The sequence below is a fragment of the Danio aesculapii genome, chromosome 6, assembly GCF_903798145.1.
Source record: "Danio aesculapii chromosome 6, fDanAes4.1, whole genome shotgun sequence".
Lineage (NCBI taxonomy): Eukaryota > Metazoa > Chordata > Actinopteri > Cypriniformes > Danionidae > Danio > Danio aesculapii.
The window spans coordinates 6,220,853-6,248,352 of NC_079440.1; the positions used below are offsets into that span (position 1 = coordinate 6,220,853).

General features: G+C 36.7%; 2 protein-coding genes across 3 annotated transcripts in view; both read left to right on the forward strand.

Moving 5' to 3' along the window:
- Window positions 1-7,911, forward strand: part of nbeal1 (neurobeachin-like 1) — a 136,955-nt gene extending 129,044 nt beyond the window's left edge. For both annotated transcript variants that reach the window (XM_056459402.1, XM_056459403.1), the window contains 2 exons: window positions 808-943; window positions 6,352-7,911. In XM_056459402.1, the coding sequence (XP_056315377.1) occupies window positions 808-943; window positions 6,352-6,453 (238 nt within the window). In that variant the 3' untranslated portion in view covers window positions 6,454-7,911. The remainder of the gene's footprint in view (window positions 1-807; window positions 944-6,351) is intronic.
- Window positions 7,912-12,750: 4,839 nt separating this feature from the next.
- rbm26 (RNA binding motif protein 26) overlaps window positions 12,751-27,500 on the forward strand; it is a 29,545-nt gene continuing 14,795 nt past the window's right edge. The window contains exons 1-10 of the mRNA XM_056459404.1: window positions 12,751-12,926; window positions 13,024-13,121; window positions 15,632-15,750; window positions 16,713-16,849; window positions 17,793-17,884; window positions 17,981-18,222; window positions 20,296-20,559; window positions 23,220-23,459; window positions 25,394-25,534; window positions 27,057-27,191. Of these exons, the coding sequence (XP_056315379.1) occupies window positions 13,063-13,121; window positions 15,632-15,750; window positions 16,713-16,849; window positions 17,793-17,884; window positions 17,981-18,222; window positions 20,296-20,559; window positions 23,220-23,459; window positions 25,394-25,534; window positions 27,057-27,191 (1,429 nt within the window). The 5' untranslated portion in view covers window positions 12,751-12,926; window positions 13,024-13,062. The remainder of the gene's footprint in view (window positions 12,927-13,023; window positions 13,122-15,631; window positions 15,751-16,712; window positions 16,850-17,792; window positions 17,885-17,980; window positions 18,223-20,295; window positions 20,560-23,219; window positions 23,460-25,393; window positions 25,535-27,056; window positions 27,192-27,500) is intronic.

Sequence of the window (27,500 nt, forward strand, 5' to 3'; positions counted from 1 at the left end):
TCTATTGAAACCCATTCTCGGAGCGCAAATTACCAGTTGTAAACGCTGTAAACGGAAGTCCTAAACATTCTACCGGAAGACGCTGGTCACTATGGCGCCCTCCATGCAGCAGCCAAGAAAAAGGTCTACATAATAAATGTAATAAATGAAGATAATGATACATAATAATTAATAATAATTAATGATCAAAACATGTAAGATATTTGTAAGAAATGCTGGGTTCAACACAATTGCTTCATGCTGTCCCAACACAAACAGATTACGAATGTTTATTCATTCATTTTCCTTTCAGCTTAGTCCCTTTATTAATCTGGAGTCACCACAGCGGAATGAACCGCCAATTTATCCAGCATATGTTTTACGCAGCGGATGCCCTTACAGCTGCATTCCATCACTGGGAAACATCCACACACACTCCTTTACACACATACACTACAGACAATTTTAGCTGACCCAATTCACCTGTACCACATATCTTTGGACTGTGGGGGAAACCGGAGTACATGGAGGAAACCCACACGAATGCAGGGTGAACATGCAAACATGAAACACCAACTGACCCAGCCAAGGCTCGAACCAGCAACCTTCTTGCTGTGACTCGACAGTGATACCCACTGCGCCACCACATTGCCACAAATAGATTGAGTTGCATAATTTTTACAATTTTAAGTAGATTGAACATAAAAAAACCTCAAGAATTGTGTTGACTCGTTTTAAATAAGTAGGTTGAGCATGTAGCTAATTAAACTAAAAACACATTTTTTGAGTGTATGCGTGTTTGTAACACACGTTCTCTCCTCATGTCAGCCTGAGTCTGTGCGTGTCACCGATGGCCATGCGGGTCCCCATTCGCTGCGTCTCTGTGACCAAGGAACAGTCTCACGTGCTGGTGGGACTGGAGGACGGCAAGCTGATCGTGGTTGGCGTCGGGAAACCAGCGGAGGTAAAAAACTCCTTCAGGAACTACATCACCCAGCGGATGGAGGGCTCGCCTCTTATGAACACGCTGCGTGTGCGATCGCCCGCACGCCTGATACATCTCCGAGACCAGAACACATTCAGCCCTGACTTCATCTGACACAAACACACACACACTTATCTGATTTTAGCTAGGGTTAATTTCCCTAAATAAGCTCTACTAATTTGAACATACTGTAAGAAATATGTTAATTTAACCAAATAAGTAAAGAACAAATGCATATTTAGATTAAAACAACTTATATTTTGCTTATTTATTTTTTTTAAGACCGTAAATTCAGATTAAATCAGATTTAGCTAAACACACACACACACACAAACATGTTAATGTAATAACAAAATAGTACATGAAAACTATTTTTCCTTTTAAACTTGGGCATTTGTTGTATAATCGGTGGTTATTGTGTGACGTGTAAATGTTGTTTACTGTACTGTGTTTGCTGGGTTTTTTATTATCAGTCAAAGTTCCTAATCAAAACCACTTCTTCGTGATTCTGCTAACAATGCTAATGCCGAGTTCAGACTGCAGGATTTTCAAAGTAGTCACGTCACAGATGTTTTCACACTGCATGACTATCTGGGGTAGTGTTTCATCGCTGCTGTGTTCACATTGCAAGATGGATCAGTGACAGGGGGTTTGACACTGCATGACTTTACAATTGGAAGAATCGCCGACAACTTTGTCTCTGTCCGCAAACTACGTCTCACAATCAAACACATGTAAACAATGCGAGGTCACGTAGTATATCTTCTGTTATTGACTACATAATGAGAAAGAAGCCTTTAGTGGAGTACAAAATGTACTTATTTTGCTCTCCTGGCCTTTGAAGGGAATTAGTAATTTCACCTCAACTTTTTTTCTTTTCGACCCAGTTGTGGTTTTTCTCAGATGACACGTCAAACAGACACGGGTGCTCCTGCTAATTTACATTAGTTTTTCCTTCATTTCCTGGGTCCAAATAGATCGAAAAGAAGCTCTTAGGGTGCTTTCACACCTGTAGATCGATTGTTTTGTTCTGAAACGGGGATTAAGATTGTTATAATGTTGCACTATGTTCTCGATGCAAGTCAAGTCAAGTGCGAGTAAGTCCCGCTCAGCTGTCATGCGTCCTTATTTTAATTTATGACAATGAGCAATAATACATTATAAGCGAAAAGCTGCGCTTTAATTTTGAATGGTGACACCCACAGACATGGTCACCATGTCACACAGAGCTGTTGGCTAGAATAATGCATTATAGGCTTTACAAAAAGCTACGGTCACACTGGGCTTTGTGTGTGCGAAATTCTGTCGTGCGGCGCTGTGAAAAGGGGCGGGATTAAACAAGCTTATTAGATATTTTAAAAAGCGAGCGATTGCTCCATGTTTTAAATTTCTGTCCAGAGAGGTCGTGTTTTGATCCTTGCTTGGTCTCACGCAGTAAAGTGATGCAATTTTGCAGGTCAGAGTTCACTAAGCTTGAACTTTGCACTGCAGCGACATGCGAAACTTGACGCATGACCCTGCGTTTCCGGTCTGACGCATTCGCGTGCGTATGAATGGAAGTCTATGGGAAAAAAAGTCAAGTGTGACCGCAGCTTTATAGAGAGAAATAACAGATAAACCAAGACTGCAGTTCAGTTAATTTTCTTAATGGATGAACAGCTCTGGTTAATAGTTCAGCATGCTTTCACTTTCGTATTCGACTTGAAGCGCACATTTACCGGTAGGAATGATGACATCCCGCCCTACTCATAATTCTCTCTTCATATAGCCATAAATATGCATATTACATACTCATAATACACTGTGATATAGCTGGGCTCGGATCGTATTGCTTTCTCACTACAATCTATCTGCTCCAGAGTTCGTTTCAATCGAGCTGAGACCACCTCATTCAGGCGATCTCAGACTGATTGTTTTGGCGCGGATCCGAGAGCGATTCCTGGAGTCACACATACCAAATGAACGGCGCTAACTGGGCAATCGCGCCTGGTTCCGTATCAAAAGTCTAGGTGTGAAAGCACCCTTAAATTCTCCCCAACCTCCCGCTGGCCTGCAGATACCCATACTAGTGGATGCTGCTCTCTGATTGGCTATAGGTAATCGCTGATGTTATTTTCAGGCAGGACATATTTCACATGGCATGATTTGAATCGCTGACAGCTCCAGTTATTTAGCATGACAAATCAGCGATCACGTCTTTGATAGTTCACACTGTGTGATTGTTACTCATGTGAACAAGCACAGATTTACCTGTGACTCCAGGCATCTGTCTGCGATTTCATAAAACCTGTTGGCGAGTCAAAATCAGGGCTAAAATCATGCAGTCTGAACTCGGCATAATGGTTATAGTAATAAATAACTCGTAGAATTAGACTTATCTTAGAGTCATTTAAAAACATCAGAGGAGGTGTTTTTTTCTTTACAGAGCTAAACCATATTTTTGGATGTGATTGAACGCACGGGTACACTGAAACTAGTTTTTGATATTGCAATGCAAATAGTTCTCAAGGATTTCCTCTTCTTTTTTTTGTTGGCCTTCTGTGATAGATTGGAGAATAGAGTAAATGTGAAATAAATGAGTAGGTTTTCATGTGTTAATGATGTTATCTCAGAACTAGGACTGTCATGATGTCAGATCATAATGGGCTATATGCACACAGACTTTTAATTTTCAGCCGGGCGGCCCAAGGGCTTCTGTTGAAGTCTGTTTGTTACAAAATTGTCACGTTAAACATCTGATTTCTTAAAAAATCTGCGATCTTGACTGCCTGTTGGATATACGATATGAATTGGGTCTCAGATCGGACAAGAAGCACTGCATTAAATTCCATTTTCCCCCGCCATGTCTTTATAATATGACAGTTTATTTTACCTCAGTATATTTCAATGGAATTTATGCACTAGCCTGTTGCTACTGCTAGTGTTTACAACGCTCTTTCATCTCATTTTACGCTTGAACAACTAAATGAATGCTTAAGTCTATTTAACTGAGTGTATTATAATTACATTACATCATCGATGCTGTAAAAACAACCTTATGAAATTGAAAATAGTCACATTAAGCTTTCATCGGAAGTTTATCGTTGGCTTTAAATCTCTAGCTGTGCATAGAGCCCATTATCATAGCCAAGTTATTTGTTTAAATGGGAGGCAGCCAGTATCGTGTGATACCGCCACCTACTGTTCTGGAGAGTCGACCAGCAGTTACTGGTGCTGGATTATTATTATTGTTATCATATCTACGGTGTTACCACAATAATGATTTGATTTTGAAAATGGAATGATTAATGTTAGTAACGATAGATTCCGATGCATACTTTTGCATTGTCCACAAGGGGTGCTATAACAGACTTTGTGCAACAGTCCCTTTCAGGCCAGCTAGTTAGTGTAAAAAATATTGGGGTTATTTGCCATTAAAGGGGCTATATGTAGAACTCCGAAACCATCAACTTATTGCTTGAGCTCTCGCTTATGCTCACGGAACAAACAAGAGACTAAATATAATTCAGAGCCTCAAAATACTTACAGCAAAGTTTTTTACATTCATACAACATTCATTCATTCATTTTTCTTTGGCTTAGTCCCTTATTTATCAGAGGTCACCACAGTCGAATGAACCGCCAACTATTCCGGCATATGTTTTAAGCAGCGCATGCCCTTCCAGATGCAACTCAGAACTGGGAAACACCCACACACTGTCACACTCATACACTACAGTCAATTTTGTTTGCCCAATTCATCTATAGCTCATGTGTTTGGACTGGAGGAACGTCACTTCAACACGGGGAGAACATGCAAACTCCACACAGAAATGCCAACTGGTCCAGCCAGGACTTGAACCAGCAACCTTCTTGCTGTGAGGGGACAGTGCTAACCACTGAGCCATCGTGCTGCCGATTGCAAGAAACAGAAGTTGCTTTGCAATAATATACTTATAATGGCATTAAAACATACAAAAAGTAGTATACTTATATTGAACATCCAGACACCATCTACACTGCTCAGAGCAATGATTAGAATCGTATGTGAGGTGAGAAAACAACAAAAATTATAGTGATGAGGATATGTGTGTATAAGTTCTGGAATTTGTATTTATGTGTGTATATATATATATATATATATATATATATATATATATATATATATATATATATATAATATATATATATATATATATATATATATATATATATATATATATATATAAATATTTAAATAAATATATATAGAGAGAGAGACTATATTGAGACTAGTTCTATATTTAGTTCCTAATGACCTTATACTTTGCGTACGAGCGAGCACAGCCAAATCTTTTTGGCTGGAGGCTTCTGGTCTCATCCACTTCCATTGATTTTTCAACGTTAAAAACAGCTTGTTCTGCTGCTTGATGTTGCAAACTGACATTTTCTTATTATATTACTCTACTTTTTATGTATAATCATGAACACACTTGTTTGTAGGTCGAGTAGTTTGACCGTTTTTTTTTGCGGTGTATTATTCCTAGTCATTTCGCCCATAGGAAACTGAATCAGAAGTTCTAAAACAATCGCAAAAAACAGCGCACTTCCACATTGCACATAGCTCAATAGTTTGAATGAATCAAGTTTTTTGCATAACACATTATAGTGGATTTACAAAATTTGTCTTTTGGCATTATCCTGAACATTGTTAATATGCATTTCATATTAAACATTCTGAGTCGTTCCCTTAAAAACGTTGAATACAAGCAACCTAAGAAGGTCAAATTCAATTTTATTGACATTTTGTGATAAACCGTTCTCGCATCAGCAATAAAAACATAATTATTAAATGACAATTCTTACATATAGCCTCTTTAAAGTGATAGTTCACCCAAAGAATTATTTACTTCATTTACGTCATTATTTACTTATTGTTTTGAAGAAAGCTGGAAACCTGCATTCATTTACTTCCAAAGTATTTGCTTTTCCTACTAAGGATGTCGATGGTTACAGGTTTTCAGCTTCCCTTTTTGGTGTTCAACAGAACACGAAGATGTATAGACACTAAGTAAATAGTGATTCATTTTGAGTGAACTGTCCCGTTAACTGTCCCCACTTGAGATCTGAGATTAGGTTTGTGCCACGGGACTGTGAACTTGTCATTTCCATACATATGTTTTGCATACTTAAAGTACGTTTCTGGCTTGAGATTGTACTACAGACTTAAAGGGGTTTGCTTATATACACACACGATTACCATTCCTTTCTCATCTTTATTTATTTCTTTTTAGTTCACCTCACTTGAATTGTACCTTTTAATTTTTGCACTAATGAATCCGATTTCACATGCACTCATCAATCATCTTTTTTCCCTCTTCACTGTTCACCTCCTCTTTTCTTTATCCTCCTCTCCTATCCGCTCCTCAGATGCGTTCTGGCCAGATTACCAGGAAACTCTGGGGCTCCAGTAAACGTCTCACTCAGATCTCGTCTGGAGAAACAGAGTATCACACCCAAGAGCAGCCATGACCCCGCCCCCCCCTCCTGCCTGATTGGCCCACTGCCCTGTCAATCACCCAAAATCCATTGTTTCAGTTTGAAGGAAGGCTGCGTCTCCTCTTTCTGAAACAATATGAAGGACTTTTATTTTATTTTTTTCTTTTAAGCACCTGTATGCAAATCTGTGTGTCGATCCAATAGGATGTGTGTTTCCTCATGCATGTCGTACATGTTAGTGTAGACTTGTGATTAGAATGGTGCAGGCACTATCTAATGATACAAGTCTGACTTCTGTGAAACCCTCCTAAACCCCGCCCCCTCTCTTTTTTCACCACGCCCCTTTTATGGTTAACCATCATCAGCATCATTATGACAGTGTGTTTCATTTCCTCCATCATGTTTATTCATGTGGTTTCAGTGGCCTTGTCATATTTAATGACTTTCATAGTTGTTTTATCAGTGGACACATGCATTATTTATTTGCACATTTGCATAATTTACATAATGTTATCATAATCAATCCCAGTAGACCAACTTTTCCTACATACGTTTGGTTTTATAACAAAAAGGTGATTTTAATTATTTGTGCACGTGTGTGTGTTTAACTGTTGAATGTTGTCATGCAGTACTTGAATTGTGACCTATAGATGAAGAATGGGAGATTTGACTGATATGTTTTATAACCGGTTACTTTATTTGATAAACACTACAATGACAACGGAGGGAGAGTTTCGAAGGGCTTTGCGAGATGAGCAATAGAGTTTCCATTCCCTCCGATGAAGCTTGATGAAGCATTCCACTGGCTCTGCAGTCTTCCTAGTGTCCAAACCGAGCACTATGTAGGGGAGATTTATGTACCTCGGGACAGCTTGAACCAATGCCACATAATTGGATAGTCAGGTGAGACGCTGTTTCCGCTCCTCTTCTGTATCTCTAAGCCATGCAGTCTTCGTTTACTATGCAGGTGAACTTCCAGGCCTTTCTAGAGAATTCACACTTACTGTTCCACGTCTGAATTCTTGCTCCTCCATATGCAGTTTTGATTTATTTGTTCACTATTGGCTGAAAATTGGTTGATTTTACAGGAATATACCATCAGTTATGGCTAAATACAAATGAAGGATCTCTTTCAAACTGCTTTGAGAAGCTTTTTAAGTTTGTTGAAAGAACGCTTCACTATTTTATTTGGAAACAAGCTCATTTTACAGCTTCTCTATAGTTAAACTGCTCAGTTTTATCATTTTAAATCCATTCAGCTGATCTCATGCTCTGGCAGGAGCACTTTTAGCTTAGCTTAGCATAAATCATTGAATCGGATTAGACCATTAGCATATCATTCAAAATTGTTTTAAAGAAGTTTTAATAATGTCCTATTTAAAGTTCGACTTGTTCGAAAGTTCGATTTGTAGTTACGTTGTGTAATAAGACCGATGTAAAATGAAAAGTTGCTATTTTCTAGGTCGATATGGATGGGAACTATACTCTTATTTCAGTAACAATCAAGGGACTTTGCTGTTGTACCATGACTGCAGCATCGGAATGATATGACACAGGAACTATTTTGAGGTGTTGCGTGATATCATTGCTCCAGCTGCTGAAGCCATAGTACGGCAGCAACGTTTCTTAATTATTTCGCTCAAATGAGAGCATAGTTCCTATCCGTATCGACCTAGAAAGTAGCAACTTTTTACTTTCCATCTGTCTTAGCACATAATACCGCAGCATCGGAATGATAATACACAGTGCTGTTTACCCATCTAGGATCTATTTTGAGGTGCTGTGTGATATCATTGCTAGAGTATAGTTCCTATTATTATCGACCTAAAAAATAGCAACTTTTCACTTTCCATCTGTCTGACCGCATGATACTGCAGCATCGGAATAATATCATGCAATGCTGTTGCTCTAGTTATCTGTCTAGGAATTATTTTGAGGTGTTGCGTGATATCATTGCTTCTGCTGCTGAAGCCATAGTACGGCAGCAACGTTTCTTAATTATTACGCTCAAATGAGAGCATAGTTCCTATCCTTATCGACCTAGAAAGTAGCAACTTTTTACTTTCCATCTGTCTTAGCACATAATACCGCAGCATCGGAATGATAATACACAGTGCTGTTTACCCATCTAGGATCTATTTTGAGGTGCTGTGTGATATCATTGCTAGAGTATAGTTCCTATTCATATCGACCTAGAAAATAGCAACTTTTCGCTTTCCATCTGTCTTAGCGCATGATACTGCAGCATCGAAATGATATTACACAGTGCTGTTACTCTAGTTATCTGTCTAGGAACTATTTTGAGGCGCTGCGTGATATCATTGCTCCAGCTGCTGAAGCCATAGTACGGCAGCAACGTTTCTTTATTATTATGCTCAAATGAGAGCATAGTTCCTATCCGTATCGACCTAGAAAGTAGCAACTTTGTACTTTCCATCTGTCTTAGCGCATGATACTGCTGCATCGGAATGATATTACACAGTGCTGTTACCCATCTAGGATCTATTTTAAGGTGCTGTGTGATATCATTGCTAGAGGATAGTTCCTATTATTATCGACCTAGAAAATAGCAACTTTTCACTTTCCATCTGTCTTAGCGCATGATACTGCAGAATCGGAATGATATTATACAGTGCTGTTTCTCTAGTTATCTGTCTAGGAACTATTTTGAGGCGCTGCGGGATATCATTGCTTCTGCTGCTGAAGCCATAGTACGGCAGCGTTTCTTAATTATTACGCTCGAATGAGAGCATAGTTCCTATCCCTATCGACCTAGAAAGTAGCAACTTTGTACTTTCCATCTGTTTTAGCGCATGATACTGCAGCATCGGAATGATATTACACAGTGCTGTTAATCTAGTTACCTATCTAGGAACTATTTTGAGGCGCTGCATAATATCAAGCCATAGTATGGCAATTATTAAATATCATAATTATTGCGCTCAAATGAGAGTATAGTTCCTATCCATATCGACCTAGAAAATAGCAGCTATTCACTGTCTTAGCCCATGGTTTACCTACAGAAGTGTTGAGCTTTAAAATAGGAAAAACATTTTTGACAAGATGCTAATGGTCTAATCCGATTCAATGATTTATGCTAAGCTAAGCTAAAGCGCTCCCGCCACACATTATGGTAACACTCAACTCTTTAACATTAGGGGAGCTGTAAAATTAGCATATTTCCAAAAAAAATGGAGAGTTTCTTTTGTTAATACCAAATTATTATATTTACACATGTCATAATGACTGTTTTTGTCAAGATTGAGGTTTTAATTCTCATTTTTTTACACTAATTTCTTTCTGAGTGACAAAAAAGTGATCAGTAATATAAAGATACTAATACCAAAATGCAGATGTTTTTATCAGGATGTTCAGTTTGTTTGTTCTTCCATAAATGTGCTTTAGTTTTGCGATGGTGCTGACGTTTGAGATTTAAAGCCTGATTGGGATGTTAATGTGTTCGTTTTCTGTCACAAAGTGCTCCCTGCTTCTGAAATAAGTTATACCTTGAGGTCTAAATCGACGCTTTGATTTTTAGACTCTCATACTTGCAAAGTAGCTGTTTTTTTTATTCATATCTCTGTGTTTTTCTTCTTTTGATGAAACGAATGGAGTGCCTTTTTTATTCTCTGTCGTCATGTACATTAGACTCCATGAACCAATCTCTGAGATTTGATGAGGACAAACGTGATTTACACAAGAACAGATGAACTTTAGCAGTGATTCCTCCATCAGACCTCTGAGCTGCTTTCTTTTAGCTCTTACTAATGGACGTGTGTGTATATCTGTGCTTATTTATGAATCCAGTATGAAATGTACAGCATGAGTTTTATTTCTGTCGATGAATTGTATTTTTTTGCACTTTCCAGGTACGACGAATTGTTAGAGATTGTTTTAAATGTCTCCTTGATCTGTACAGAGAAACTGCTTTGTTATACGTGAAGATTTATCATTAAAGCCCTGTTAAAACGTCACAATGAAGTTGTTTTTTTAGTGATTTTTTTTCTTTATAATGAAATGTTAACATTGCGTAATTATGAAAATTATTACGACTTTATAAATGGTTTTTTTCATTATATTTATTTTTTTTATTTGTAGGAATAGTGTATTGATATATTAAGTACATATTTTAGTGGAGAAACAAAACCGTATTTGATATATAAATCCATGATACTGTGGAAGAAATATTTTTTTTATTTACTTGATTATTTAGAAATGTTAGTACAAAGTACAAGAAACAAAAAATTTGAGATAGATAGATAGATAGATAGATAGATAGATAGATAGATAGATAGATAGATAGATAGATAGATAGATAGATAGATAGATAGATAGATTAAGAAAAATTTAGAATATACTCACTGGCCACTTTATTAGGTACACCTGTCCAACTGCTTGTTTACACAAATTTCTAATCAGCCAATTACTTGGCAGCAACTCAATGCATTTAGGCATATAGACATGGTCAAGACGATCTGCTGCAGTTCAAACCAAGCATCAGAATGGAGAAGAAAGGTGATTTAAGTGACTTTGAACATGGCATGATTGTTGGTGCCAGCCTGCGCTGGTTTTAGGATTTCAGGAACTGGGATTTTCACGCACAACCATCTCTAGGGTTTACAGAAAATGGCCTGAAAGAGAGAAAATATCCAGTGAGCGGCAGTTTTGTGGACGCAAATGTCTTGTTGATGCCAGAGGTCAGAGGAGAATGGCCAGACTGGTTCCAGCTGATAGAAAGGCAACAGTAACTCAAATAATCACTCGTTACAACCGAGGTCTGCAGAAGAGCATCTTTGAAAACACAACATGTCAAACCTTAAGGCTGATGGGCTACAGCAGCAGAAGACCACACCAGGTGTCACTCCTGTCAACGAAGAACAGGAAACTGAGGCTACAATTCACACAAACTTACCAAAACTGGACAATAGAAGATTGGAAAAACGTTGCCTGGTCTGATGAGTCTCCATTTCTGCTGCAACATTCGGATGGTGGGTCAGAATTTGACATCAACAACATGAAAGCATGGATCTATCCTGCCTTGTATCAGCGGTTCAGGCTGGTGGTGGTGGTTTAATGGTGTGGGGGATATTTTCTTGACACACTTTGGGCCCATTAGTACCAATTGAGCATCGTGTCAACGCCACAGCCTACCTGTGTATTGTTGACCATGTCATAAAGCGCAAATCATCTCAGACTGGTTTCCTCAACATGACAAGGAGTTCACTGTACGCAAAAGACCTCCAGTCACCAGACCTCAATCCAATAGAGCACCTTTGTGTGTGTGTAAAAAATAAGAAAACACATATTTACATACTCAGAGTGCAATGATAAAAAACAAACACCATTTATAAAAAGTCTAAACCTGACTGAGTTATTGAAATATGTTAAAGTAACAAACTTTGCTGCTGTCATGACTTCTTGATTATACATATATTTTTACAGAGTTGCCTTTTGCATTGATTATTTACGGTGAATACCGTAACATGTGGATATGATGTTGTAAATTTATAACATTGATACAATGTAATGTCAAATAAGCTAAACTGTTTTTAAATTAAACAAACGTGCAGTCTTTTTAGTGTGATTTTGCTGCGGCCTCATTAAAAAGCTCTCCGTTATTAAAAGAGATACAGCTGCGGCCTGAAGTTAGCCAGAATTTTTATATTATTTATTAAATTACACAGTAATTGTGTTTCTTAACGTCTACACCCAATCACAAGCATCACAGTAATGTAAAAACACTAATTATACGATGTATTATTCGAATTATTTATTAAATTACCCGTTAAATTGTATTTTATTAACATCTAGTCCTACCACAACCCTAAACACCATCACAGTAATGTTAAACACTGATTATACCAAGTATTATTCGTATTATTTATTAAATTACCCGTAAAATTGTATTTTACCAACATTTAGTCCTACCACAACCCTAAACACACCATCACAATAATGTTAAACACTGATTATACCAAGTATTATTCGTATTATTTATTAAATTACCCGTAAAATTGTATTTTACCAACATTTAGTTCTACCACAACCCTAAACACACCATCACAATAATGTTAAACACTGATTATACCAAGTATTATTCGTATTATTTATTAAATTACCAGTTAAATTGTATTTTATCAACATTTAGTCCCACCACAACCCTAAACACAGCATCACAGTAATGTAAAAATATGAATTATTGTTGTACAGTGTCACAAAATTGATGCTATATTGATGTGAGCATACGCAGCTGTATCCCATCTCGACTCTGGAAGCGTCCGTGTGCTGTTCTGTTCTCGCGAGATCTGCCCGCGAGAGTAAACAGTCGCCATTTCTCGAAAGTAAGAAAGAGCAGAAAGTGTGGCGGACAGTTCGTTCACATCCACACAGAAACCAACTCCGAAAACTCCTGAATTAAAGACCTCATTTAAGCCTCCCGTGACCGGCTGTCTTCTCCGGCTTGTCTGCAGTTACATGTGATTTTCCAGTGGGAGTTTATGAGGGCGGTGAGTGATTGAGGCCTGACAGTACATTACATGCACACTGCATCCTGAGCATAGATCTGTCTGACTGTAAACTCAGTGTTTTTGGTGACTCTCACAGGAGCTAAAGACTGCAGAATAAACAGCTCTCCACTGAAAAATGATCATTGAAAACCTCGATGCCTTGAAGACGTGGCTCTCGAAGACTCTTGAACCCATGTAAGTGATCCTGCTGCTGGAGTGTGCGTTAAAATGATGCTTGCACAACCATTATGTGTATGTGGTGTATTAATATTTAATGTTTAATGTATTATTTTCATTGTGAATTAAACTATTGTTAACTCTAACTAGGTAGTTTACGAATTATAGGCAGTAAAATGCTTTTTGAAACACGATTTTTGAAGAAAAAGAGTTATTTGTGTAAGTTTATGTCTGTTTGAGGAAAATATAAGGGGTCACTAACTGAAATATCAGTTTACAGTTCAGTAAAAATACATTTATATTGATATTTCACTTAATAGCGACCCTTTATATGTTTCATAGCAAAATAAAGATAGTGGCTCTGGTTAGCACTGTTACCTCACAGCAAGAAGGACGCTGGATCGAGTTCTGGCTGGGTTAGTTGGCATTTCTGTGTGGAGTTTGCATGTTCTCCCTGTGTTGGTGTGGATTTCCCCCCCACAGTCCAAACACGTGCTATAAATCAATTTAATGAACTAAATTGGTAGTGAATGAGTGTGTATGGGTGTTTCCCAGTATTGGGTTGCGGTTGGAAGGGCATTCGCTGCGTAAAACATATGCAGGAATAGTTGGTGGTTCATTCCGCTGTGGCAAACTCTAAAAAAAGACTAGTCTGAAGGAAAATGAATTAAGAAAAACATTTCAGTGTGAGAGAGATTTATCTTCAATTTTTACACTTCTGTTCATATTTGTTTTCAATGCAATAAAGAATAATAATTTTTCCTCAATGAATTGTGAAAGTTGTTAGACATGTTCAGTAAATAGACAACAAACTTAATTTTTATAGGTGTCTAAAACGTTAAATATCTAAAAAAAAAATTTTTAAATCCTAATTGAATCAAAAAGTGTCCCAGGGGTAATTAATGTGTCGGCACTCTTTGGATGAGGGATTCATGAAGATAAACAGCAAAATCATAAGTCCAAGGCACTCTAAAAAAGTAAAAATTATTTAAACATTTTCACTTTTGAGTGCCTTGGAATTATGATTTAATTGTTAATGTTTTTATTTATTTATTTATTTTTAATAAGAGCTGTAATTTATTGAACTAGGCTTTAAACAGTCACACCATTTGAGATTTTTCTTAAACATGTAAAACAAATGTATTGAGGTAAATTTGGTTTCATATTATTTGCACATTTGTTCATTTTTACCAGTGACAGCTTGTGACTTGCTACTTTGAATATTCGCTCTGAAATCGCTTTTAAGTATGACTTCAAAACAACATTAGCACTATTGAACTGACTGAACAATCTTGTACTTTGATAGCAATTGGCTACTAATATGAGTTCACTATTTAGATTTTGCAAATAATACTTTTCTATAATTTATATTAACAAAAAAGTCTTAATGTATGAATATAAAACCAGCTTTACCTCATTAAAAATGTGAACAGCAGCAGTTTTTATAACGAGTTCCATTAAAGATGTGTTAAAATGATGACATTATCAACAATTATAGTAATTTTTGTCATGTGTGTCAGTGAAAATACAACGTCACATCAAGAACCCATCTACAGTTCAGCTGCCTTTTGCTAATTAAATGCTGCTAACTATAATTGTTTAAGCAAAATATACACTCACCGGCCAGTTTATTAGGTACACCTTACTAGTATCGTGTTGGACCTACTTTTGCCTTCAGAACTGCCTTAATCCCTCGTGGCATAGATTCAGCAAAGTACTGGAAATATTCCTCAGAGATTTTGGTCCATATTGACATGATAGCGTCACGCAGTTGCTGCAGATTTCTTGGCTGCACATCTATGATGCGAATCTCCCATTCCACCACATCCCAAAGGTGCTCTATTGGATTGAGATCTGGTGACTGTGGAGGTCATCCGCCTCAAGGTTGGACATGTTGTGTGTTCAGAGATGCTCTTCTGCAGACCTCGGTTGTAATGAGTGATTATTTGAGTTGCTTTTGCCTTTCTATCAGCTGTAGCCAGTCTGGCCATTCTCCTCTGGCATCAACAAGGCATTTGCACCCACAGAACTGCCGCTCTCTGGATATTTTCTATTTTTCAGGCCATTCTCTGTAAAACCTAGAGATGGTTGTAAGTGAAAATCCCAGTAGATCAGCAGTTTCTAAAATACTCAGACCAGCCCGTCTGGCACCAACAACCATGCCACGTTCAAAGTCACTTAAATCACCTTTCTTCTCAATTCTGATGCTCAGTTTGAACTGCAGCAGATCTTCTTGACCATGTCTACATGCCTAAATGCACTGAGTTGCTGCCATGTGATTGGCTGATTAGAAGTTTGTGTAAACGAGCAGTTGGACAGGTGTACCTAATAAAGTGGCCGGTGAGTGTATAAGCATTCACATAATCCTGATTATCTTATTTATTAGTAATTGCAAGTTGAGGATTAAAGTTGCTGTGAAGATTTTTGTTTCGGCATCACAGACAGATCTGCAGTGCTGGGTTTCATGCAAAATGAAACCATGTGTTCATTTGGGTTGCATGTAAATGAAGTGTGTATCTGTCCCACAGTTGCGATGCCGATCCGTCTGCCCTTGCGAAATATGTGGTGGCCTTGGTGAAGAAAGACAAATCCGAGAAGGAGCTGAAAGCACTATGCATTGACCAGTTGGATGTATTCCTCCAGAAAGGTACTGTGCTTTACATCTGTTAATGTTTCAAAGGGATAGTTCACCTCAAAATAAAAATGTAATGACCTTTATTAGTTTCTTTATTCTGTTGAACACAAGAAGATATTTCGAAGAATGTTGGAAACTGGTAGTCATTGACTTCGATAGTAGGACAAAAAACATACTAAGGAAGTCACTCGGTGCGAGCTACCAGCATAAATAAATATCTACTATTGTGTTTAACAGAAGAAAGATACAAGATGAGTAAATGATGACAGAGTTTTCATTTTCACTTGAGCTATCGCTTTAAAATACACAGTTCCCAGATTTGCTTTCCGGCTCTTTGGATCATATCAAAGTCGTAGTCTTCAGCACAGTATTTTTTTTTTTTTTCTTCACGTTCATGTCTGAAAAGTTTGTCACTTAAACAAATCTTGCACACAGAGTTCGATGTGTTTTAACTAATCCTTTGTGAAAAATTCATTTCAAGCAGTAATGCTTGGTTCTCCTCTTTCTTCTTCAAAATAGAAAAGAGGAATGAATATTGTGTTCATCCAGTCCACTTCTTGGACAGGAAGGAGATTTCACCTCCTTATCAAATAATTAATTTCAAAATCAGTGGATTTTTGATACTTTGCTTGTGATACTTCAGACATATCCATCTGTAAACAAATCCGGAACAGAGACTGGCAGTACGTTGTCTCTGAACTTTCAAAAAACTCTCAAAATGCTTTTTCAGATGCACAAAAACTGAAAAAATCAAACCCAATCACTTTTTTTTCATGACAGACGAAAGTATTGGAGGCAGTGTGTCGATACTATTGACACAACCTGAGGTCAAATTTATTTTTTAACATGCGAAGATTTGATTCAGTGTGCATTACCTTTAATAATTTCCTTAAGCGATTGATGTGATTTTGTTTGACGCTCATTAAAATCGGTAACTTCTAAGACAAATCTCTGTTTGCTTTTTTATTTTTCAGAGACGCAGACATTTGTGGATAGACTTTTTGAAGCTGTGAATGCAAAGAGTTACCTACCTCAACCCGAGCAGTCGACTCCTGCAAGCAGACCTGAAACTCACCAGCGCACGGAGAAAGATGAAGCAAAGAGAGAGGAGGTACAATCATTTCTGAATGCAGCTCTGCCATTGTGGACTTAATCACTTTTTGAGTGCCTCAAGCTAATGATTTTACTGCCATTTGAAAGTTTGGGGTCCATTTAATACTTTAATCAGCAAAAACACATCAGATGTTTCGAGAATCCTGAAAGAGTATCATAGCTTCTGCAAAGAACATTAAGCAGCAGGTTTTAAGCATTAAATTATAGTCAAAATGATTTATAATGTAATTGTATAAATTAATTTATAATATTAATTATATAAGTAAAGTTTTTTTTGACTAGCAAATCAGCATTTCATAATTTATATTATAAAGATGACTGAGGTAATTATGCTGGAAATTTATATATGTTCAATAGAAAGTATATATTCAAACAGAGAACATGGATTTAAATTGAAATGAAAAATGTTCAAATTAACACACTCTTATGGCCCGTTTCCTCTGCTTGGGACGGTACGGTATGGTTCTGTACGCTTTTATGGCCGTTTCCACTGTCAAAAGGTTCTAAAAAGTGAACTGCAGTATCACTTCTTGGGTACCCTTTCGAAACAAAAGAGCACCAAACAGCGGAGAGAGATTCAGGAAATGAGGCATTAATGAGTCTTCAGATGTTTACATCTTAAACCAGACACTTATACCATCCAAAAGTTTTTCATTCTGTTGAACACTGAAGAATATATTTTGAAGAAAGCTGAAAACCCGTAACCATTGACTTCTATATTTGAAAAAACCGAATGGATATGGAAGTCAATATTGTTACCAGTTTTCAGCAACTTTGAAAATAAAGGAAATCTAAAACACTTGAAAAAGTAAAGGTTGAGTAAATGAATAATTTTTTTGGGGTGAAATATCGCTTTAAAATTTTAATGGAAGCACACATTATGAAATTAGCCTAAAACGTTTGCATTGATTTTTCAAATTTTCTGATTGTTTTTGCAAAAGCCGCCGAGCCGAGATGAGGACCGGGAAAAGAAATTCTCCAGGAGAATAAACCACAGTCCTCCATCTAGCTCCAGATACAGCCGAGACAGCAGGTGAGATGTTTTCTTCTGATTTCCACACATCTATGAATCCGTCTTGCTAACTAACCTTACTAGTATTTTTTTTTTTCTATGCAAATAAATTTACAGGAGAGTAGATGATCGCAAGAAAGATGAGCGCTCCAGGAAACGAGAGTACGATCGTAATCTACCCAGAAGAGACTCGTACAGAGAACGATACAACCGCAGGAGGGAGCGCAGCCGCAGTTACAGTCGCAGTCGCAGCCGCAGCTGGAGTAAAGACCGCACACGAGACCGAGACAGAGATCGGGACAGAGAGCGAGATCGCAGCAGATCACGATCTCGCACGCGCAGTCGCTCGAGAAGCAGAGGTGTGCTGCTCTTTGAAATCCATTTTAAACAGACTTAAAGGGACAGTTCACACAAAATTTAAGATTCTGCCGTCAATAATTCATCCTTCATTTGTTCAAAACCTGTTTGAGTTGAACGCAAAAGAAGATATTTTTTTGAAAAGGGCTAGTAGCTGGTACCCATTGACTTCTAGTATTTTTTTCTTACTATGGAAGTTGATGGGTTCCAGAAAACCAGTATTCTTCAAATCTGTTGTGTTTAACAGAAGATAGAAACTCCTATAGGAGTAAATGATGAGGTAATTTTCGTTTTTAGGTGATCTATCCCTTTAAAGGTGTTGTAAGTTTTTGACTCTTCTAAAATATGTTTGCAGATATTTAAGAAACATGCTAAGTGAACGTACTTGTTTATCTGAAAAACAATGCTGCAGTCAGATATTCTGCTTTGAAAATGTGTTTTCCGTGCTGGAACGCGGCCTTTGTTTTGGTAATTTTAATCTGCCCAATGCCAGTTTAGCCAATTATATTTCAGCACCCTGGTTGCATTGGTGGAAAACAGCGCATTTCATTTATTTATTCAGAAAGGCTCTGAAAGCATGCGTCCGTGACTGAAGTGCGAACTCTGGTGGACAGTAGTAGACTCCAAAATGAGACGCAGATTCAGTTCCACAAGAGGTGGTTATTAATTAGCAAATAATATAAATATTACGAATGTAAACATTAGGTGAGCAGGTTACATTGTAACTCCATGTCCTAACAACACTCTGCGACGAGATACGCAATTTGGCTGTTTGCACCAGATGAAACGCAACAGAAATTTAAATACAGCCATTCAGAAGCACAGAATATGCACTCACTCACGAAATGGTAAGGTTTAAAATCTAATTAATACATATTAATCCTCTTTAACATTATTAAATGTAGATGCTGAATCACTCATGTGTGTTTAGTCCATTCATTATTTATCAACCCATCTCTGGGAAACGTCCACATACGCTCATTCACACTCATACACTTCAGACAATTTAGCCTACCCAATTCACCTATACCGCATGTCTTTGGACTGTGGGGGAAACCAGAGCACCCGAAGGAAACCCACACGAACGCAGGGAGAACATGCGAACTCTACACAAACGCCAACTCACCCAGCCAAGGCTTGAACCAGTGACCTTCTTGCTGTGAGGCGACAGAACTACCTACTGCGCCCCCGAGTCGCCAAGTTTAGTTCAAACCATTTATTTTATTTTCCAGATCTGAGGTGAACTATCTGCTGCTTCTTTCAGTATATGGCAATAAATGTCATGTAAAATGGCATTCAAGCTCACATTGTTAGCATTTAACTCTGAATAAAGCACATGAGCTGTACCTGAGGTGATCATTGTCAGTTTTCTGTTGTTCACCTGTGAGAAATAGAAGCTGTTTCTAATATATCTATTTCAGGTGTTGGTTAGGACAAAAACTTCTTTTAATACGGAAAATATTCTTTCGATCGCCTGCCGTTGCTTTTATTTAGAACACTGTTCAAATCACTCGTGCCTGTCCTCAATCTGGCAACCTGTGCTTGCGTTTGTAATGATCCAGGAGTGCAATACCTACTTAAACCACTGGGTGTCAAACTTACATACTGCACCTTCAAGCATTGTTTTAAGTGTGACTCCAGTAATAGATACAGCATGGAACAATTTTTTAAACAAAGATAAAAATATTTAAATGTTTGTGGTTCGTAAGACTTTTATTTGCTCCATATAGTGTCACGTGATCCGTCGCTAATCATCCTAATATGCTCAAAAACATTTCTTATTAACATCAGTCTTAAACTTTACACTGCTAAATATTTGTGTGTGAAAGTAATATAGTTTTTTAGGGTTTTGTTGAAAATAGCAGCATTTATTTAAAATATATTTAAGAAAAAATAAGCAGTTTAATCTTAACAGTTCTGTGGATATTTTGTGTAAAAGTCTTCATTTCTTACTGACCACATTTTTAAATGGTAGCATCCTTTAAAACATTACTAAAACATGTGTTATACCACAACACTATTTACAGTGTTCATGTTCTAATGGAATCTCCTAAATGTCTGCCTTGTTCTTCTAGAGCGAGATTCTGGAAAGCCGAAATACGAGCACAGTCGGCCAGAACGTCCAGAGGGAGCAACCACTGATGGCTACACCACCACTCCTCTCCCTCCTGGAAACTCCTCAGCTCATTTCCCAGTGCCCACCCTCAGTAGCACCATCACCGTCATCGCCCCCACACACCACGGGAACAACACCACTGAGAGCTGGTCTGAATTCCCGCAGGACCACACACCCTTCGGCAGAGGCGGCCCACCAAGAAAACGATGCCGGGACTATGATGGTATGTACATTTTTTTTTATTTTTCTAGCTAATCAGTTAATAGTTTTCATGTGATGTCACACTATTAGGGGAACGGTCTCCTTGGCGGCAAAACATTACCATTTCCTGTTGACCACCACGGGCTGACTGATTTCTCTATTTTTAACTCAAAAAGCCTGATAATTGTTGTGCATTAGGATATAGCATTACTAACCTTCGAGGAAACACGAATGGGCTGTGCTTCTGCAGAATTCCTTCATAGAAAGAACAGCCTTAAAGGAGAAATTTAAGGATTTGTGCCGAATGGTAGCATCATTGAGCCAAAACAACCTGTGGTACATATAAATGTCAGTATGTTTGGATGGTTTCTGTACATTTCCTATTATAATTCCTAGGTTAAATTCAATTCATGTTTATTTATATAGCGCTTAACATATAGTTCTAGTAAAGTCCAGATTTCAGAGTTGAAGTCCAGTTTAGTCCAGCTCAGTGTGGTTTAAATTTCACTGGTTAATTTTCACTCCCAATCCAAGCAAGCCAGTAGCGAGGTAAAAAACTTCACCAGTTGACGTGGGTGAAGGAAAAAAAAAACCTCAAGAGAAACCAGCCTCCGTTTGGCATGACCATTTTTCCTCTGGTCAAACGTCCTATGTGGAGCTGCACTCTAGGCGCCCTAGGCTGTAGAATGCTGAACGTCCAATGTGGAGAACTGCAAGTGTGAGTAAGGTACCAGCAGTGTACAGGCTGGCCCACAGGATCAATGTGGAGACTCTTCTGTCACTGGGGTTTTTCAGGAATCCGTCTCATGCTCTCCACTCCTCCATGACAGTCACAGCATCAGCTCAGGATACGGCCTGGTCCAGGATTATAGATACCATGGCATAATTTCGTCACAGGTCGTAGATCGCATCAATGGAGCTGCACAATCTCTAGAGGCCTCGTAATGAGTATCCCCAGGTGGAAATAGAGAATAAAGAAAATAATTAGCGTAGCTGCTGCGCATTGTGCATTTAAACGAGATGCAAAATTTGAAGTGTTGTAAATGAAAATAGTAGTTATACAAACAAACATAGGAACAAACATGTATATGAGTATTTCTAGCAAAATGTCTGGTGCATTAAGACAGTAGGAGTGTGTCCTACAGGTGGTTTGTCAAGCCTACTCACCTGCATGGCATGGAGCACATTCATGCGATGTGTGTGTACGCTTTACTAAAAAGATAGGTCTTTAATCTAATCTTTAATCTAAGTGCAATTAAGTGGGCTTGATTGAGAACCTCTGGGCTAGATGATATGTGCATATATAGTTACTGCAGAACAAGTTTTGACAATTTTTTTATTATTATTTTTTAAATTAATAAATTTTTTTATTATTGTCAATGACATGACACACAAATAAGTGCGTGTGGCTAACTCACATGGAGGCTCTGTGAACCTGAGCAAGACGTTGTCTTGGAGACTGAAGGAAAACGTTGAGACTTTGTCAAAAACATTTTTGTTTACCTATTAATATTTTCATATATACGATTTTTGCCCTCTTATGTAAGGGGTATTTGTTTTTTTGCCTCTGAAAAGATGTTCACATCTTCAGTAGGAAGAATCCATAATGAGCAATGCTCAATGGGCATGGGACGAGAACCGTTTTCAAGGTATACCGCAGTTTGGAAAAGCCAAGGTTCTAAAACTGCCAAACCAAACCGCCAAAACCGCTCCAGAGACAGACGAGTCTTCGCTGAGGCCAGCTTCCAGCCTCCGCCACTGAGACTGCAGCTCTGCACAAGACGTTTGGCCAGCGGAGAAATTAAAATGGTCGTGCCCAACTGAGTCTGGTTTCTCTCAAGGTTTTTTTTTCTTCACTTTCGCCAATTAGTGAAGTTTTTTTTTTTTTTTTTTCCCTCTCCGCTGTCGCCACTGGCTTGCATGGTTCAGGATCTATAGAGCTATGCATCGTTGGATCTGCTCTTCAGTATTTGGACTCTCAGTAGTGATTATTAACCACACTGAACTGAACTGAACTTAAACACTACAAACTGAACTACACTGTTCATATTTACTGTTACCTTTTATGTGAAGCTGCTTTGACACAATCTACATTGTATAAGCGCTATACAAATAAAGGTGAGTTGAATTGAATTTTCTGCTATACTGGTAGAGGTAGAGATTTTTTTTTATTTAAGTTTTTTGTTTTTTTAGGACAACAGTATCTCCAGCATAAAAGATATCCAAAGATGCTGTTTTAAATTGTAAAGAAAGCGATTAGTTTCAGTTATTTAGACTGACATATTTACTGTTTCATAATATTTTTAATGTTTCTCAAAATAAAATCTGTTGTGTACAAAGGTAAAAAAAAAAAAAAAGGTAAAATTTTTTTTTTACCTAGACATTTAAAAAGAAGATATTTTAGAGCGATAATCACAATACCGTAAAACCATGAAACCATGATATTTTTATTCACAGGTTATCAGTAGATATCCGTCAGAATCTTATACTGGCCCATGCCTAATGCTCAATGTGTGTAATTCTGTCAAATGAAAAACTGAAGACATGCATAAATATTGTCATTTTAATTAATGTTTGACTATATTTCCCTGCAAAATGGCATCGATTATCAGTATTTTTATGACATTGTATTGGAAATTTCAAACTTCTGTCAGTAACGTCCTGCTTTATTTGTCTTGACAGAGAAAGGCTTCTGCATGCGGGGAGACATGTGTCCTTTCGATCATGGAAGTGATCCAGTGGTGGTGGAGGATGTTAATCTTCCCAGCATCCTTCCTTTCCAGCCACCGCCACTTCCTGGAGTGGACGGTCCTCCGCCGCCGGGTCTCCCACCACCTCACGCACTCCTCACTCCACCAGTCAACCTCAGACCACCCGTGCCCCCGCCGGGCACCATGCCTCCCAGCCTACCCCCTGTAGCAGGTGTGGGGAAATTATTTAACACTTTACTTGAAAGCTTTATACAGTTGAAGTTAGAATTATTAGCCTCCCAATTTCTGTTTAACGGAGAGAAGATTTTTTCATCAAATTTCTAAACATAATAGCTTTAATAACTCATTTTTAATCACTGATTTCTTTTATCTTTGCCACGATGACAGCACATAATATTTGACTAGATATTATTCAGGATACTAGTATTCAGCTTAAAATGCCATTTAAAGGCTTAAAGGTTAATTAGGACAACTGCATCAACAACAAATTATATGAAATTAACCCGAAAATAAATGAAAGACATTTAGCAAATTATAATTTCGAAACCAGGCATGATCAGACGGTCTATACCAGATGTCGAATTGGACATTCTAGGTTGACGCATTCATATTTATTAAATAACGAAGAATCACCTAAATGTAATAACTGCCAGACTGCTCTCACCATCAAACATATTTTGTTGGAATGTAGAAGTTTAAATTACATTAGACAAATTTTTATAAGGAGAGTACTTCGATGGACATTTTTAGAAAGGTACCACCAGGAAGAGTTTTTTTTATCAAAAATAGAACTGAAAAACCATATTTAACTTTGAATAATTTTTTTGTAAATTTTATATATTTATATTTTAGATATTATATATTATATTTATTATATATATATATATATATATATATATATATATATATATATATATATATATATATATATATATATATATTATATATATATATATATATATAGAGATATATAGATATAATTTTTTATATTTATGTATTATATATTATTATTTATATTTATGTATTATAATTATTATTTATGTATTATATATTATTATTATTATTTATATTTATGTATTATATATATATATATATATATATATATATATATATTATATTTATATATATATATATATATATATATATATATATATATATATATATATATATATATATATATATATTTTATATATTTGTCTAAGTAAATTTTTTAATATAATACGAATTTGTTTTTATAATGTAATAGTTTAATGTATATCCATTTGGCCACGAAATAGCCATAAGTTGCTGATGTGGCGATAAATATGTAATAAATAAATAAATAAGTAAAGGTTAATTAGGCAAGTCATTGTTTAGCAGTGGTTTGATCTGTAGACAATTGAAAAACAAATATTGTGAAAGGAGGCTAATAATATTGTCCTTAAAATGGTTTTTAAAAATAAAAAGACTTTCTCCAGAAGAAAAAATAATATAGGAAATACTATAAAAATTCCTTGCTCTAGTGAACATCATTTGGGAAATATTTGCAAAAGCTAATAATTTTTACTTCGACTGTATATATGAAGTGATTTATAAAGCTGTTTATTTAGTCCTGTTAATGTATCTTAAGGCTTTCTTTTTGTTCTTTAAAAAATACCTTAAAAATACCTCTGCAATATTGTGATGTTAGAAAACATCCTGTTGTTTGTTATGCCCGAAATTGTTCATACCCCTGACAAATTCTGACTCTGACTTTTATTCAACCAGCACAATTTGACCGAAAATGATGCAGACTTGTCCCAACAGATAAGACAATGTGCAAGAAGTATCATTGTGGGAAATATTTTTCAGCTTTTGTTTACATTTAAACAAACTTTAGGTCATAATTTGTCAGAGTTTTGACAAATTTTAGGCCTGACTGTATTAATAATTAAACCACATGACAAACAACCAATTTCTAGAAACTAGTGAATATCTTGATACATTTGTTTACAATCGTTGAGCAAAATATATAGTGAATTTTCTTAACGTTATTAGTTGTGCCTTTATAATGCTTTAGACATAAATGCTTTAAAGAAATGATACCAACATTTTTAATGCAGATATTAGACTTTCAGTAATACAAATCAAAGTGTAATTTAAGTATTGTGTTGCTGTCTCCCTCAGGTCCTCCTCCTCCTCTTCCTGCTCTTCAGCCGTCTGGAATGGACGGTCCTCCAAACTCCATCACTAGTTCTGTGCCCACTATAGTCACGTCCGGCATCCGGCCCCCCATGACCCAGCCTCCACCACCACTGTTCACTTCAGGTAAACGAGTGAAGGTCTAAGACAGGGATGACATCTTAAGGCGGGTTTATACTTCTGCGTGGAGTGATCGGCGTGACCCACGGCGCCTCCCTTGCGCATAACAGTGCATTTATACTTCTGCGTGCTGTTTGTGTTGCTCTGCAATATCACTTCTGAAACGCTAGCTGGCTGTAGGTGTTTATGTTTCGGTGTCAACCATGGCGAGGACTATGCGACCGTGCAAATGCAGAAGTATAAATCAGCCTTTAATCAAAGCATCATTTATTTGATTAAAAGTACCATAAAACAGAAATGTTGTAAAGTTATTGCAAAAAAGTATATATTTTAATTGGTAACTTATGTCTGTGCTGTAAAACAGCATTTTCAGCATCATTATTCTCAATTAATATACAAATGCTTTCTAAAATTTTTAATAATCAGTTCTCAGCCGTTACTATGTAATGTTATTTTTAATATATATATATATATATATATATATATATATATATATATATATATATATATATATATATATATATATATATATATATATATATATATATATATATATATATATATATATATATATATATATATATATATATATATATATATATATATATGCATATGATGTTTTCTTAAAGGCATAGTTCATCCAAAAATTGACTTACCTTTGTTTAGACCTTTCACAATAATCAAGATATTCGCACAACACATGAACATGACCTCAATCATTTTTCGTGATGAAATATACATATCACCTATACATAAGAACCAATTCTAGCAACATTTTAGCTGATTTTGCAACATCTCTATCTCAATTGGAGGTGTCCGTATGGTTAAAAACACTAGTATTTACTATAAATTACTATAGTATGTGTTCATGTGGGTGTCTGACAACTTAAAATAGATCTGGTAGCAGATATCGCAGCCTTCGTTACTTTTTACCTTGCAGTTTTAAGTTAAGATTTATTATTATTTATTTGTTTAGGATATGCGTTTTCACATTCTGATTCCACTGCCTGATTATTAAATGGTTAAAATTACCCTTAAGTTAAATATTCTTAAAAATAAGATATGATGTGTTCTTTGGAAAAATATACTTGCATTGTGATGATATTAAATTGTCATTCTGGCATAATATAATGAGTGGTATAAAATGATCTTAAAATGACAGTAATATCATTTATTGCAATATATTTTGGCGCAATATATCATACACCAAAAAATAGATCTCGTGACAGGCCTACCGTTGATTCATTCCTTAGTCAGTTTCTTTCCTCTCTTACACACACAAGTTATTTTGAAGAAAGCTGGAAACCTGTAACCATTGACTTTCATAGTATCTTTTTTTTAACCATGGATGTCAATGGAGGAAGGTTTTTAGCATTCTTCGAAATAGCTTCATTTGTATTTAAGAGAAAACTCATAAAGGTTTGGAATCAATTGAGGGAGAGTACATAGTGAGTAAATGTTCATTTTTGAGTGAACTCTGACTTTAAATTGTGAATCATAGCTGTGATGGCTCTTTCTGATTTTACAGACCCTTTTGAGCCAGACGTGTATAATCCAGAAGCCCCCAGCATGACCTCACGGCCCATGTACAGACATAGGGTCAACGCTCAGCGGCCCAATCTGATTGGTCTGACCATGGGAGAGGTGGATCTCCCACCTAGAGGTAATCATTGCGATATTTTGTTTGGCTTCAATGTTTATTGCAATATGGATATCATTTCACCAGATGATTTTAATGGCTCGATTCGGAAAGATTTCTTTAATTTAGATTGACTGGGATGATCAAGTCTTTTCCTGTGCAGTGTGTTTGCATAAATTACAAGCCAAAAATAAAGAAATAAACAGTGCTTTATGGTTTTCTGGGCAGTCTAACAATATTCAAGTACAGAAATTGACCGATCAAGTGTAAAATAACATGGTCATAACGTGCGTGCGTGCGTGCGTGCGTGCGTGTCTATGTATGCGTGCGTAC